The 15,639-nt window shown below is 43.9% G+C and overlaps 1 protein-coding gene across 4 annotated transcripts in view; it reads right to left on the bottom strand.

Moving 5' to 3' along the window:
* Window positions 1–1,056: 1,056 nt before the first annotated feature.
* EMB3012 (embryo defective 3012) overlaps window positions 1,057–15,639 on the bottom strand; it is a 184,440-nt gene continuing 169,857 nt past the window's right edge. The window contains exons 28-37 of one of the 4 annotated variants that reach the window (XM_087699842.1): window positions 11,588–11,659; window positions 11,333–11,414; window positions 11,142–11,246; window positions 3,846–3,987; window positions 3,623–3,706; window positions 3,299–3,542; window positions 2,692–2,746; window positions 2,505–2,602; window positions 2,213–2,276; window positions 1,057–2,137 (exon numbers count right to left, since the gene is read on the bottom strand). In XM_087699842.1, coding sequence (XP_087555968.1) covers window positions 1,758–2,137; window positions 2,213–2,276; window positions 2,505–2,602; window positions 2,692–2,746; window positions 3,299–3,542; window positions 3,623–3,706; window positions 3,846–3,987; window positions 11,142–11,246; window positions 11,333–11,414; window positions 11,588–11,659 — 1,326 coding nt within the window. In that variant the 3' untranslated portion in view covers window positions 1,057–1,757. Of the gene's footprint in view, window positions 2,138–2,212; window positions 2,277–2,504; window positions 2,603–2,691; window positions 2,747–3,298; window positions 3,543–3,622; window positions 3,707–3,845; window positions 3,988–10,551; window positions 10,598–11,141; window positions 11,247–11,332; window positions 11,415–11,587; window positions 11,660–15,639 lie in introns of those variants that run through there. The other 3 variants (XM_087699844.1, XM_087699845.1, XM_087699846.1) reach the window with 3 other exon arrangements.

Consider the following 15,639-nt stretch of genomic DNA (forward strand, 5'->3'; position numbering starts at 1 on the left):
TAATAAAGCAAAACAAAACAATTACACCTACCTATGGAGTTTTAAATTTCATAATGCAAGGTTTTCTAAGCAACAATTCATAATTTACCTAAACACCTATCTTAGGTTTGAAGGCTTTCTAAACTCGTAGATTTTGCTTGAACAAAAATCAAATGATGCAATCACTTTGGGATCATAGCATGGTTACATTCAGTCCACAAAGATATCCATATAGTACTAATCTATTGAGTTTAACTAGAAGCGTACAATTTGTACATTTTTTGTCCCTTTTTTAGTTAAAAAAAATAAAAACTCTCATTGACCTCTCTACCTCACTTATCACCTCTTCCATCTCTCACATAAGCTTCTCTACTGCTTTTCTCCATCTACCTTTATATACTTCTACATCCTCTCTTCCTCTTCTCATTCCTTGTGCATAGCTATGACTATTTTCTTTTCCTTTTGCTACCTCTAGAAGTATCTATGTGTTCTCTACCTTTATCACAATGCCCCAACCCCTTCATAGAGCCTTCATATCACAAAAAGCTCAACTTTAACTATTAACCTTTAAGTTCTTTTTGTATCTACTACTTTTCATACTTACCACTTGGTACTTGTGACTTGCCATACCATGGTCCTACAATCATGATCCGTTGTTATAGTTCATGACTCACTATTGATAAATCAACTAAAGACATTTGTTGTTTCTAAACTACAATGGTATTGAATAGATAATGCCATGTGACACTCATGGGTAGCCCACTCTCATGTTAAAAAAGTAATATTTAGTAGACTATCCCTTAATTTTGTATGTATTTTCTAATGACCATATGTAACAAATTTCATCCTACATCCTACAACTTTTTGTGTACCTTTAGGTATTGGTCTCTATTGTTTTCTGTAATGCTACCAAAAGTTGGTAATTGCAGTTTTAAGATGCAGCCATATCCATGATGTATGACATTCAGCTTGGAAAAGTGACTGCCAAATCTGTCTCTTGACACTATCCAGTGCAGTCAACATATTTACAAACTTCAGGGGATGGTCGTGACAGAGGGATGAGAGCAATCCACAAGACATTTCCTGGATCAATAAATTTGAGTATCAAACCATTCGCATCCAATATTAATTTGAGCTACTGTTGATTCAGCTAGTGCATATTATAGGGTCTTTCATGCATAGAACAGCCCAAGCCTCCTAGACGTTTTTCTGAAGCATCTGTTTAGCAAACATTCCTCAGGGTCAATAAGGTTAAGCATCAAACCATCTACATCCGATATAAAATTTCAGCTCCTCTCAAGCAACAACCAAAAGCAACACCTGATAACCAATGACATCATCCCCAATGTACTTCGCAATTTACTAAATATTTTTCCTCTCAAAGAGAGAGCTTTATGATTCTAAAGCAATGACAGAGACTTGATAAGCCAGCATGGGAGTTAGCCACATGCAACAATACAAGTAGTGCATTTGGTGGTCTCAAGCACCATATACAGTCAATTATATTACATAACACCAGGCGAAGGGTTACCCACGAAAATATACAGCCACTCAAGTATAATACAATTTTTGTGAAGGGGCACCCACGAGAATTCATGCTGTGAAGCTCTGAATGCTATGACGTATAGTACATTGTACATAACACTGCCAAGCTAGAGGACACGGCTCACCCTTTTAATCCACCTAACTTTGTCTAGGACAATTTTATGGACATCAGCACTGCTGTTTCCCAGCAGTCTCCATCAACCTGACCATCACCAGTGGAGAAACGTAAGCCTTCAGTATGTTCTTGAGGGGTCGAATAGCCTGACACCTCTCTTGAAATAGGGTGTTTTCTCTATGGTCTTGCTCACATACTCTGTGTAAGGTTGGGGAGGACTCCTACTTGAAGATACAGGTTGTGGAGTTTCAAAGCGGTTTGGCTGCATGCTTGGTGACAAGCTTACAGGGCTCCTTGGCCGAGTTTCTGAGGAAGGCTCCAACTGTGCATGGCCCTCTTGCTGGACTCGCCGAGGGATATCAAGCAAACGTGCACAAGCTATCAGAGGCAGCACCACCAGAATCAGAGTAACAATAGCAGCTGTCAGAATCTTTTGTGGTAGAGCCCCATTTTGCCTTTCCTTCACATCATACTCCACTCGTACTCTCTCTGCTTGACCTGCTTTACATGGGGCATTGAGTGAAAATGTTGTCAACAAAGTCAGATAGAGAGGTCTACACAACTTTCACATACCTGTAGTTGGCAGTGTAAACGTTAAGTCGCTTGAAAATGGCTGTTTGTCATCAATTACCTTAACCTAAAACAACAGACAAGCAAAAGAAAATAGTTCTGTAAGGCTGGCCACTGCACAAGCGACTTATCAGTATTGATGTGTTAAGGAATGCATTTTAATTGACAGAAGCTGCTGTCAGATATCACTGAAAATAAAGTTGGATAAAACATCTACGCAACTGTAATCATCCATAGGCTGCACATAAAAATCATGTCAAATGAAAAACAAAATTGATTGTTTTATGTTCCGCACCTCAAACACAGCTTGCCCTCCATATCCATATGCATCCTTTTCACTGTTAAGTCTCTTTATGTCTAGTGCATCAGTTCTGGTCCAAGATATCTCCACCCCTACATGATCATAGAGCGTTTGTAACTAGAACATCTCAAATATTTTGTTGCAAAGCATCTATGAAGTGTTTGCTTCTGTAAAAACTTACCTGCATTTCCTAGAATGGTCAATTTTGTTGAATTGGTTGTAGGGGCCAAATAAAGCTGCAAAAAGATAAAATAGCGTAGTAAGTGGTGAAGGACCTAAGTCAAGTACTTGACAGAGACCGTATTTTAGACTTCAGAAATGCTACACGGCTACGAGGGTGTTGCCATATTTTACAACAACAGTCAATTTTTTTGAATCTGTTGGAAGGGACGAATAAAGCTGCAAAAAGATAAAATAGCAAAGTACTGAAGACCTAAGTCAAGTACATGACAGAGACCAGATTTTAGACTTCAGAAAAGCCACACGGCTACAAGGATGTTGCCAAATTATGTTGAGAAACTAAGATGCCGACAGCATACTGAGCAGTATGCGACATCTGCACGTGGGTACTTGCCAGATGGGAAGCTGCAGGCAAAATTTCAACAAGATGAGGGAATGCCATCTCTCACATTTGGGAGTGGAGGCCTTTTATTTGCATAGGACGTACAGTGGGATTAAAGGGCAGCAGTATGCCTCTCAGCATGATTTAAATTTAAAAGCTTATGCAGTGCTTCAACAGTTCAGATATTTCTTATGCACATAGCCTGATAATAGTCAAGAAACCAGACCTTCTTAGGGTTGTCAAGAATTGTAAAACCTCCAGCAAAAGGAACAGATACATAACCAACTTCAGGTGTTCCAAGGGCCTCAACACGCATTTTGATGATTGGAAACCCTTTAACATCAACTGTTACGTTTGATATTGCATCTTCCCTCAGAGTCTGCATTGTTAAGAAGAGCCTCTCTGGAGGGTATGGGCGGAAAACACAGTATGCCTTCCCTTCATCAAAGTCAACCCATGGAAAACACCGCCTGCAAAGGAAGTTTTTCACATTCACCACTTATGCTGCTTCATAAATCAGGTCATCACCAGAAGAATAGAAGCCACTTACCCAATAAATGATGGCTCTATGTGACACATATATGCAACTTTGTGATGTCGAGCAACCAGTCCCACATCTTGGCCTTGTTGATCACTGCATTAAAAAATACTAGAACTAAAACCGAGATTGCAATGTAGTTTAAGAGATTGATTAAAGCAGAGGACTAGGAAAATCTGAACACAAATATTTAGAGCAATGAATCTGGTTAGGACTTATGTTTAAGAGACTGCACCTGAATGTAACATAAAAGAGGTAGCCTTCCTCTGGCACTCCCACATTGTTAATCTGCCCTTCAGGTGGCTTAATAGAAATGGAAGTGATTTGAATAACAGTGGCTGTCGTGTATGCCATCAAATGAGAGCTGTTATAGCTCACTGCAGAACGGAGGAAGAAAAATAAATCATGCAGCTGCAAATTTCTGTGAATTGCAGAGCCCAAGATGCTAAGCAATTACAGGCCATCAGATTGATTATTCACTCAACCATTGCATTTATGATGTATTAAACAGCCCCTTATGAGACCTTTGTAATTTTACCTCAGGGAAGTTGTACCCCAAGGTGCAACTAAGAGAATTATTCTCCTCTCTCTCTCTTTTCATGAAGACAATTGAAATAAGTAGTAAATATTCTCTTTTTTTTTTTTCGTAAAAGGTAATTATATTAATTACGAAAAAAATACAAGACTAGATTACAAGATACATGACGACAGTCTACGTCATCATGTGAAGAGGTTCTAAGTGCTACAAGTTACAACTTCATGGCAAAGATGCAGAGGAAATTGCCCTATGCCAGGGGCGTAAGTCCTCCCTAGAGAGCAAATCAGAATGCCGGAGAAGATCCAACTGCCAATACAAGAGGCCCTTAAGCCTAGCAATATGCCGCTGAATATTATAGGCGGAGTCAAAAAGAAAAGCATTCCGGACGGTCCAGTTATGCCAGCAGCCCCAATATCGAAGAAAATGATACACGAGCTTCATATGTGGCTGTGCAGGAGCGGGGTATTTGGGCTGACCGAAAACCCAATCAAAGGGGCGCAGGGTGGAACCAACCACTCCCTGCCAGACAGCCGACATAAATAACCAGACTTTCTTTGCGATGGGGCAAGAAATAAATCGGTGGCGGGCAGATTCCACAGCAGTGGTGCAAAAGAAACAGTGGCCATTGGAGATTCGTCGCTTGGAGAGAGCCGAAGCAAGCGGAAGACCACCAACCATCATTCGCCAAAGAAAAACTTTACATTTGAAGGGTGTCTTGTTCAACCAGCCCGCCATGACAGTTTCCCTCCACCATGACCGGGATTTACGTAATCCCCATAAAGCATTCACTTTGGTGACGAGCCATTGATGATCTTTAATCAGAATATGATACACTTGGTTAGCAGAGGCTTTGCTTAAAGTCAGCCGGCCTTGTAGGTCCCAATCCTGCCAGGGATGATCTGAAGCAAGGGCAGGAAAGGGTTGTCTGCACTGGAGCACCCGCAAAAGCTGTTCCCATAAAGGCCTGTAACCACGAGGGATCCTGAAAAGCCGCCTGGCTGTACGAAAAGATATAAGCACATTACGACTGGCAAGGGTGGCATCCGCAACGGAAGACAAACCCAAACGGGCCATCCGGTTGAATTGTGGTCTGAGGTCCTGTTTACCTTCCCATGCAAGTAAACGGGAAACTGCCAGCAACTCCAATTGAAAAGAATTAGCAGCCAAGCGATCCTCCGCTGGATGCCACTGGGCCTTCTGGAGGACGTGTTTCCAAGAACACACCAAATGAGTGAGCAGCAACGAAGAAGAGCTGGAGAACCGCGAATCAGCATTAAGAACATGCCACCAAGAACTCCGGATCTGGGTATTGCCATGTTGAAGCCCCTGGCCCTCAAGGAAATAACGGGCTATATCGACCCATGGATGATGATCCGAGCACATGGCGCGGAAAAGCGACCAACGGAGTGCCTGCATGTGAGTTTGGGCATCTAAAATAGCTCCGCCACCCATGCGTTTAGGAGTGCACGCATGCGACCAAGAGATCCAAGAAATACCTGCATGCAATGAGTCTTTCTTCCATAGCATGAAACGAATGGACTGAGTAAGAGCATTGAGAGTCGTAGTAGTCCAGGGCAACAAAGGTAAGAAATATGTGAGCATTGGCAACATAATAGTCTGGGCCACTTTGAGACGAACATGGAAAGGCCAGGCTTGAGATTTCCAATACATAAACTTAGCCACCATTTTCTGAGAAATCCACTGCAGCAGTTGCTTTGGGGGAACATCCACACCCAAAGGGTACCCAAGGTGCCTGACGATGGAGCCACGAGGAACAACCAGACCCTGCCAGTCCAAGGAGTGCAAATCGGACTCCGTGCAGCTGAGAATGGCTGATTTGAGTGCGTTGATGCGAAGGCCGGACGCCTGACCAAAAAGGGCCCAAACATCCAAGGCTCTTCGAAGGTTATCCCTGTCCGCACGCAAAATCATAAAAGTATCATCCGCCAGGGATTGGCCAATGAAGTGCTGTCCTGTGGGAAGTGACAGTCCTGCCAACTGAGAAGAGGCTGCCATATGAGATAACATCGAAAGAACTGGATGTGTGGCAAGGGCAAAAAATAGAGGGCTCAAAGGGCATCCTTGCCGGATAGAGCGGGCAAGGACAACGGGCTCAGTAACACCTCCGTTCAGCATGACCCGCGAAGACGCTGCAGTGCTGATAGTGTATATGAGACTAGACATCCGCGGACCAAAGCCCATAGCAGACATAAGTTCAGCAACGAAGGACCAGTCTAGATAGTCAAAAGCCTTTTCCAGGTCCAGTTGAATCAGTACGACTTCCTGATTGGAATGCCTGGCATAATCAATTGCCAGTTGAGCATTCAATACATTGTGCAGGATATTTCGGCCCTTAATAAAACCATACTGTAGAGGGTGCACAATGGCCGGGAGATGCTTATGGAGCCGATTCGCCATTACTTTGGAAAAGATTTTGTATATTGAGCCCATCAAAGAAATTGGGCGCCACTGTGTCAACTTAGATGGCGAAGGAACTTTTGGAAGCAGTTTAATGAGGCCTTCTTTCCATGAGGAAGGCATGATCCCCGTTTCCCACACCTGCTGGAACAAGGCCTGCAAAGGTTTCACCAGTTGGGTAGCAAAAGCTTCAAAGAACTCATTAGTGAGACCATCCCAACCCGGGCTTTTATCCTTGGGTAAGTGTAACAAGACGTCCATAACCTCTGCCTCGCAAATATCGGACTCCATAGTAGTTTGCATGTCCTGCGGAAGCTGATTACGGACCAGGTCATAAAAAGCCGAACGGGCCTGAGTAATTTGGGCCGAAGGGGGAGAGGTGGAACCGAGAAGGTCATGGAAATAATTTCTGCACATATGCACAATAGTCTGCGGATCCAGGATAAGGTGGCCTTCTACATCCTCCAGTCTGGTCATATTTTCTCGAGCAGGAGAGGCATGGAGCGCTCGAAAGAACTTATGGGTCTGACATGCACTATCTTGCAAAGTTTCCGTCAGATGTTGCAATTTGGCCTGCTGATATGATTTTAACTGGAAAGCTTTAATAAGATCAGCCACCCGCATGTCTAGTGCAAGCAGAAATGCATCATCCGGAGTGTCGACCAGCAGAGAACGAACCAAAGCCAGCAGATCCTCTGCTGCCTTGCGACGCTGTCGACAAAGAGAGGCATGATAAATCCCATACTGTCGAGCAATCCGTTGTACATTAGAGAGCAATCTTTCAAAAGACGCAGTGCCCTGAGAAGAGAAGTCCAAGAGAAATCGGTCAATCAATTGCTGCATATAGCCCTGAAAGAGTGCATGCTTCAGGTAAGATGAGTTGAAGCGCAAAGGGAGTCGGTCCAGAAATCGCTTGAAAGGTGCAATGGGTTGTGCATGCAGCTCAAGCTGCAGAGGGAAATGGTCTGACAAAGCATATTGCTGCAACACTTTGATGTCGAGCATCTCAGGAAGAAAGTCATCATTCTGCATGATATACATACGATCCAGTCGTGACCATGTTGTTGCATACTGAGCCGAATGGAAAGTAAACCTTGTAGAAGACGGGTGTAGCCAGGACCAAAGATCTTGCTTAAGAACAGAAAGAGCCAACTCATGCCACATACGACTTTCAGGAGCGTCCATCACCGAATGCTCCGATGTGGACTGGGAAGAATCCACACACATATTAAAATCCCCCATGAAGAAGCCTCGTCTACCAAGTGACAAGGAGGTCTGCAAAGTCTGCCAAAGCTCCCGACGAGATAACGAATCATTCGGAGCATAGAGGCCGAGTAACCATAAGATCTCCCCTTGGAATAAAATTTCAATCACCAAAAAGCGGCCATGAACATCATTTTTAATAAGCATAGGCTGATATTTGTCATGTACAATCATGAGCACCCCCGAATAATGCATGGCCTTAGTCCCTGCATAGAACAGTCGAAAGCCATTGCAATCCACTACTTTTCCGGCTTCACCGTGACTCTTGTGCTCAACAGCGCACAGGACATCCCACTGATTTTCGTGCAATACCGCCCACATGGCATGTTGTTTGTGGCGAGAACAAATGCCTCGCACATTCCACGTGGCTATTTTCATGTGTAGTTAAAACCAAATCATGTACGAGGCACCGCTTGCCTTGATTTGACCTTGTCAGCAAGAATGTCCAGGACTCCCTCGTCCAAGAAATCCGCCAACACAGCAAAAGAGTTCTGAGGACCAGATTTGGAAGTAGACGGCATATCTGCTGGCTTGGGGTTGAAGCGGGGGTAACGACGGTCCCATGGGGTAATGACATTACCTCTGGCATCAAACACCAGCTTAGCAGGGGGACCCTTTGGACGATCTGAATACATTTTCCTGGCAGGCTGATGACGTGGGGCAGAGGAAACCATAGCAGGGGCAGCGCGCTCAGAAGACAACATTTCCTTCCGGCGCATATATGTACGCATGGAATCTTGTGAGGGAGTAGACACAGTATTTTCCATGCCAGCAACAACCCTGTTGCCTTTTTTTGCTCGTACTTCCACCCAATCAGTGGCATGGGAATCTAGACCCGAAAGCTGTTGTTTACCTTTAGCCTGAACTTGGGGCTGGTGGATAGTATCCAGTGACGGGGCATCACACACCATATCTTCCGTGGGCAGCGCTGCATGGCCAACATCGGAGGTATGTTGCTGTTCCGGGCATTCAGCCATGAAATGCCCCAACTGTCCACAGGAAAAGCAATGCCCTGCGAAACTGCCCCATTTCAATCGAAAGTGTAACGGATGCATGCCCGAGCAATTAAGGCGCAACCAAGCAGGCCTTTTTCTTGCAGTGTCCCATAGCATACACAAGCGGTTGCGATTCACTGTCCGGAGACTGGGAGGGACGAGAACAGTGCCCACCGCGGCCATAGCATCCTTCAAGAGTGGCCAATAAACAGCCGGGCAATTTTCCACTTCTACCCATACAGGGCATTCACGTTGCAGCAGACGTTGGAAATCTGCCATTGGACGCCATGGAACCACATGAACCAACCGGCGTTCAAAAAATAAAGGCAGTTTAGACAGGAGAGCAGCACGGTGCGTCTCTGATTTCAACAGAACCTCAAAAAACCCCCGGGAGCCAACAAAATCTCTTCAACACATTCCCCTTGGAGCAGACTGTGCAGCCACTGGCGAATACGTGAAAGCAGGGGGACTCGACCAGTGAAGAAGAGTATCACAGCGCGATCATAAAATACTGAAAAGGAGCGCAGGACAGTTTTTGGGTCCACGGTGGCGTCTAGAACATCTTCAGGCGCTGAGTCGGAAAAGGCTTCCTGATTATGTTGAACGTAATCGCCAAGCAACGTGTTGGCAAATTCCAGCAAATGCTCCCAGTCAACATCCTGGGAGTCCACAGGATCCGAGGCAACCTGAGCATACGAACGATCCTGAGGAACACCTATCTCTTCCGGAGTATGCTTGGGACGTTTACCCGCAGGCTGAATATCAGGACCAGGGGGCATCTCTTCATTGCACGGAACCATGTCCTCAGGTTCCTCGGCATCAGAATCCGGGCCAAGTGCTGCCATTGTTTGGTCGATGAAATCCAGATCCAAACCAGCCATCGTATGACAATTTGATCTTGAAGGAGGACTGACCCTGTCTCTCGCCCGCTCTCTCTCTCGCCCGCTGGTCTGTACAGATGCGCTGTCCAGGGGTGTATTCTGCAAAGACAGCTAATAAAAGCTGAGCTGTACCTGGCACCGTGCAGGAGCGGAAGGTCGACGGGACAGGCTGAGGTGCCGGGCAGGAATCCGTCGAGGTCAAGGGACAGGGCAGCAAGGGCGACCGTGGACAGGGCGTTTAAAGCAGGGCGTCAGAGGCGGTGGTGGACAGGGCGCCAAGCGAAGAAGGCGGCGGCAGGCGTAGGGCGTGAAGAACAGGTCGCGATGGATGTCGTTAGCGGCGCAGGGAACAAGCACAAAGAAGGTCGAGGAGGCACAGGACTGCAGGCGACTGGGCGGAACGCGAGCAGCAACTGGGCACGTCAGCGACTGGGCGGGACGTCACGCCGGGCAGCAACAGGGCGGAACACGGGCGCTTCGAGGGAGAGGGACACGACTTCACGCTGCGACAGCGCAGATGAAGGGGACAAGCGGGCGCGCAGGATCAGGCGAGGGCAGGACGGCGCGACGCAGGGACGCCATCGTCAGATCTCGCGCTCTTTTTTTTCTCTCTCTCTCTCTCTCTCTCTCTCTCAGTAGTAAATATTCTCTCTCTCTCTCTCTCTCTCTCTGTGTTTGTGTGTGTGTGTTGTGGGAGGAGGGATGTGTGTTTTGAGTGTCCCAAATAAACAAAATAAAACAGTAAGAAGAGTATGCTTGCTATTCCATGATATGCAGGACCCATGCTTTTCACCATACATAATAGAGACTTCACCTTTTGGTATCAGCTGAAGATTGTTTGGGGTAGCATTTCTAAATGAGCACTTTCACCATGATCCTCTCAAAACGGGTCCTAACATCAACACTGTTGATCAAAAGTTGATTCTTTTCGGCATTCAAAAAGCAATTTCTCCTAAGGGTGCGTTGCAAAGCTTAAATTGAGCACTGCAAGTCTTCAGTTGATGTTAGGATACTCATTCTTGAAGTGATCCACCTTATTCTGATGAAGGTCATGTGGATGGTGAAGTCTCACAAAAAGACCATCCAGGGCATGCATTTGGAAATGCTACTCCAAACGAACTTAAAAAGGTGTGAAGTCAGCCACAATGTTTAGCAGAAATTGTGGAATTCGTCACAAATCACAGAAAAGAAAGTGCAATGTCCACAAACACCAAGATACATCTGTTTGAAAAAGCATCTATTTTGAAAATATTTGCTCAATTTAAAGCAAGATTGGCTTCTCTCGTCAGAGGGAGGCGATTGTCTTCTATTTCCTGAACGGGCCTCCAAATAAGCTCAGAATTTCCATCGGAAGCTTGGCGTATCTATAAATAACTGAGACAATATCCTCCCTGCTAGATACTCGAAGCTTGGACAGGATGCCAGATGGAACTTACCAGATGCCAAACCTGCACTCACGGCAATGCCTTCACCGGTATTCTCATCTACCTTCAACACATCGTGATTGCTACTCAGCCACTTTCCATGTTCAGTTGAGCCTGCTAAACAGAGTCCCTGATAAGTAGCCCGGTCTCTGGAGACTGGAAAAAGAATTAAGTTTCCATATTAAGTCAAAAGGTGCACTGACCCTTTCCCGCAAGGGAGAAATTCACTTGCCCACCAACATGTAGAACTGGATTCCTGGGATTTATGAAAGCTCCGACATGGATCTGTTTTCAGTCATTACAAGTCAATTCAGACATTAACAATCTAGAAGATGAAGGATCTATACAGCTTCCATTGATGGATTGCTCAAAAGGCATGCTGAGTGTCCACTTCAAACTAACACTGTGATAGTCCCTATGATATACTTGAGAACATAAGGATGGGAATGATAACACACCAAAACATAGTCAACCGCACTCGGATTTCGAAGCTGAGATATGCGAATCAATGCTGTTCCTTGCCGTAAGGCCTGTAAAGTACAATACTGAGTATTAGATGATGATAGATATCATTCAATACTACTTAAGATGCCAAGCACAGTGTATTGCAACAAGTACATAACCATAAAATGTATGCTTGAACAATGAACTGCTATTAACAAGAAGAAATTTAATATTCTCAATTGCAACACTGCAAATCCCTGCCCAATATGCTCCTGAATTCATGCATTAAAACTAGACGTCTTTACCTTGTTCATCCATATCCTCTGCAGTCCTCAAGTACAAGTGTTTCTCCTCATGATAGGTACAGTACAATCACTACAATCAGATTTGAATACTTAAAACTTGGACTTGACAAGATTGACATATCTATATGATCGATAACATATGCTACAGAGAAATGAACGAAAGGGCCTACACCTGTGCTGCAACTTCCTAATTTCACAGCAACATTTAAGGATAATTTTCTAGCACAACTAACACACTGGGATTTACCATGTACAGACTAGGATTTCCCGCACATGTTCTACAGAACCACAAACCCTAACCCTAACTATGAAGTGAGGCAAAGTATGCAATATGTGAGATGTCATGCACTACCATGTGACATGAATAATTTTTTGCGGTACATGATGTGATGTAGCATGAGACAACTTATGAGTTTGCTTGAGTATAAGCTATGGGGTGGTTTTGTACAATTCGTACGATACATTTAGTACGTGGATACGTACAATATCGAATGTACAAAAAAATTATAATTAAATACATTGTTTTGTACATTCATTTAAAAATACATATAAAATAACTTACACACAAACAAAACATGCGACTCAAAGATAGATCATGGAAAGTACACAGTTTCATGAACTAGACTTTAGAAAACACTTACAAGGTCATACAAGAGTCGAAATTGGAGTCGTGTTCTATTCCAGAATGATGTATACAAAAGGGCATTTGCCATGGCATATGCTATCACTTCATGCTCATAAAATAACTCAAAATGACATAATACAAAATGACTTAGGATTCCTCATCATCAAGCTCAAATACATTAAAAGGTGGAGAGTCACTCTCACTAAAAGGAGCCTCACAATGCTCACCAAAGTCATCATTATTGATGACATTCCCACCATCATCATACTCAAGCTCTCTAAGTGGAGGATTCTCTACAACAGTTGCACATGCAATAGTGTAACTCCCAAAGCCTCCTTGTCATAGGTCTTGATGGCTGGTGCAGTGGTGGTACAAGTGCTTGCAACTTGAGCAATGACTTGCTGGCCCCTATGGGTATGTGAGTCTCTGTGGTCGATCTCTTGTAGCTCCATATAGAGAAAGGAGGAGAGGGAGAGGCAGAGGTAGGGACAATTGGGAAAGGGAGGAGATGAAGTATGGATGAAAGTGAGAGAAAAAGGGAGAGGAAGATAGAATGTGGATGAGAGAGAGAGAGAGAGAAGGGCAGAGGAGAGGAAGAGATATGGATGAAAGTGTGGGAGAGAGTGTGAAAGAGGGAGGAGAGAGTATGTTAAAGTGGGAGAGGAAGAGAGAGAGGGAGAGTAGGTTGAAGTATTGATGGAGCTTGAATGGAAGGTGGATGAGGCTTGAGCTTAAAAGACGGAGATTGAAGAACATGAAGGCTGATTTGTGATTATGAGATGAGAGGGAGGGCTGCCCTTTTGTAAGGGATGAGGTGAGGGAGAGGATTCAGATGTGGATGGTTTGGTTCACAAGGAACATTCATTGATATTGATTCCACTTGTCATTATACTATGCATATGATGTGGTACCAAAAAAATCCACCGATGGGCGGATTTTATGGATCTTGATTCTATGAACAATCTTACCCTACCAACCCAAACCCAAAGCTAGTGGACCTAAACTTTTGAGTCCTATAATAATCTCTTGAAAATGAGTCATTTATGTTTCTCAAGACTAAGAACTCTAACTAGATAGGGCAATAGCCACTTGGAGACTATTTGTTCTAGCCTCAAGCCTCAACAAATGCATACAAGTTCACTCATATTAGTTGTACAGAGAGATACCTCCATGATTTGGATTGGTAGTGTGGGATTGTTCCTCTCGAAGGGACCGCTAGACACTTGGCATATCCCATTGGGTTGCATGTGGTTCCTTGGGCAATGCTCGATCGGATGTCTTCATGCATTCATGACAAGTTTATGTATTGGAAATCTCAGTGCTAGCCCCTACATGTGGGCCTCAAAGTCATACAAATAGTGATGGTAAGTATGACCTCCCTATTTCTTGTCTTTGCTTCCTTGGACACAAAAGTCATCCCAAGAATTGCTGTAGCCCATCCATTTTATGCTGCGAAAAAAGTAAGTCATTTGGGTCAGCTATATGTCTACCAATGACCATGCCAAAGCGTTTGGTAGTGCTGCCCTACTGGGTATCAAGATTCATAGGATAGCTTTGTGGATAGCCTTGTAGCAATTGTGAACATCATCCTTGGGTAGACATTGCTTTGGCTTTCATTCAAGAAATTGGTAGCTCATATGGTCACACTAGAATCCAAGCCTCGTGTAGTCAAAACCAAATAGTGTTTTCTTCTTTTGCACTTAATTGCTTCATGGTAGGAGACTCTTTGCTTCACTATTTGGCAACCCCCTCATCCTAGAAAGGAGGCTAATTCATTGCAAGTTGAGATTTTGGTGTTATCTAGGTTGCTTGACTTGCTTGATGAAGGTGATAGGTTTAATAGGATGCAGTGACTAGGTTTGAGAACTATACAAGATGATGTCATTTCTAGTCAATCTTGGGTTCAATCTTTTAATCGTATCTATCAATACTTTTAGCTTCATCAAGGGTACAAGTTGATTTGGACCCGCTTGGAGAAATGACTTTGTTGGCACTCCATATTGCTTGCCTTCAACCTTCATCACCATAGTTGGGCCAAGCTATTCTACGGCTAGATAATTTCTTGAAACCACTGACCAATTAGGTTTATCTTAAGATGGTTGAGGATAAGAGTAGTGTGATACTTTGATTGTGGAGGTCTAAGCTTCCCTACCAAGGGAAAGTTTTAATATGGAGGCTTTTTATTAGAGATCTCGCCACAAAGGACATGACCCACTATATTAAGATCTCTAGTGGTAGATGTGTTTCTATTTCTTGCCTAGTTGCTGGACACGCCTAGGACTTTGATTCCCAAGTTCAAATTTCAATGGCATGCTATCACAAGGATGTGAATTTTGTAATGCTTTGCTTAGCATTAGATTTAGTTATTAATGAAACATGCAAATGTGAGGTGCATGTGTTCTGCAAGACAGTTGAATCCACAATGATGGGTCAAGGACCCCTAGGTATCAGTTGGTGTGAAAGGCAAAAGTTGTAATAAGTTATACTAAATAAGTACTAGGTAGTGGTTGGTATTAGTTTTGGCTTAGGGTGTTTATTTTACCAATAAGTGTAAGTGGTGAGATTAGGATCTAGGCATTAATAATTCAAGGGTCAATTCATGCATATGATTGCTTAGAAGTCAAATCGCCTAGCCAATTTAATTGTAGATGGACATTGCTAATTTTCTAGGTAGGGACAAAGGCCTAAATTAAATTTTAGAACTATTAATTTTGAAAGATTAATTAAATGGTTGAAAAATCTAATTAGCCACCACTTAGCAAAACTTGCCCATGCAAGTGAAGGAAAGGCTATTAGAGGCCGGTGGGCGGGTCATTCCAGCCACTACAATGCATTGCAAAGGTTGAGGGAGAAGGAGAGAGTACTGCCCAAGCATGTACCAACACGTTTTGGCCATTTCCAACCAGCTCCTAGAGTAGATTATTATTGACTCCAACAAGGAGAACAACAACTAGAGATTCTATCTAGGGCTGGGTGACATCCATTTGAGGCCTCTAGGCTGCTGGCCAACAACATTTATTGCTGTTTCATTGCAAATAGAAGCTGGCTCTTAACACTTTCTCATGACAAAAATCAGAAATTTCTCTTTCCTTAGCTTTCTCTATGGTCTATGAGCAATCCATTCTCAGCCATTTAC

This window comes from Lygodium microphyllum, chromosome 19, assembly GCF_053477565.2.
Source record: "Lygodium microphyllum isolate KBCC chromosome 19, Lygodium_microphyllum_v1.1.10, whole genome shotgun sequence".
Taxonomy (NCBI): Eukaryota; Viridiplantae; Streptophyta; class Polypodiopsida; order Schizaeales; family Lygodiaceae; genus Lygodium; species Lygodium microphyllum.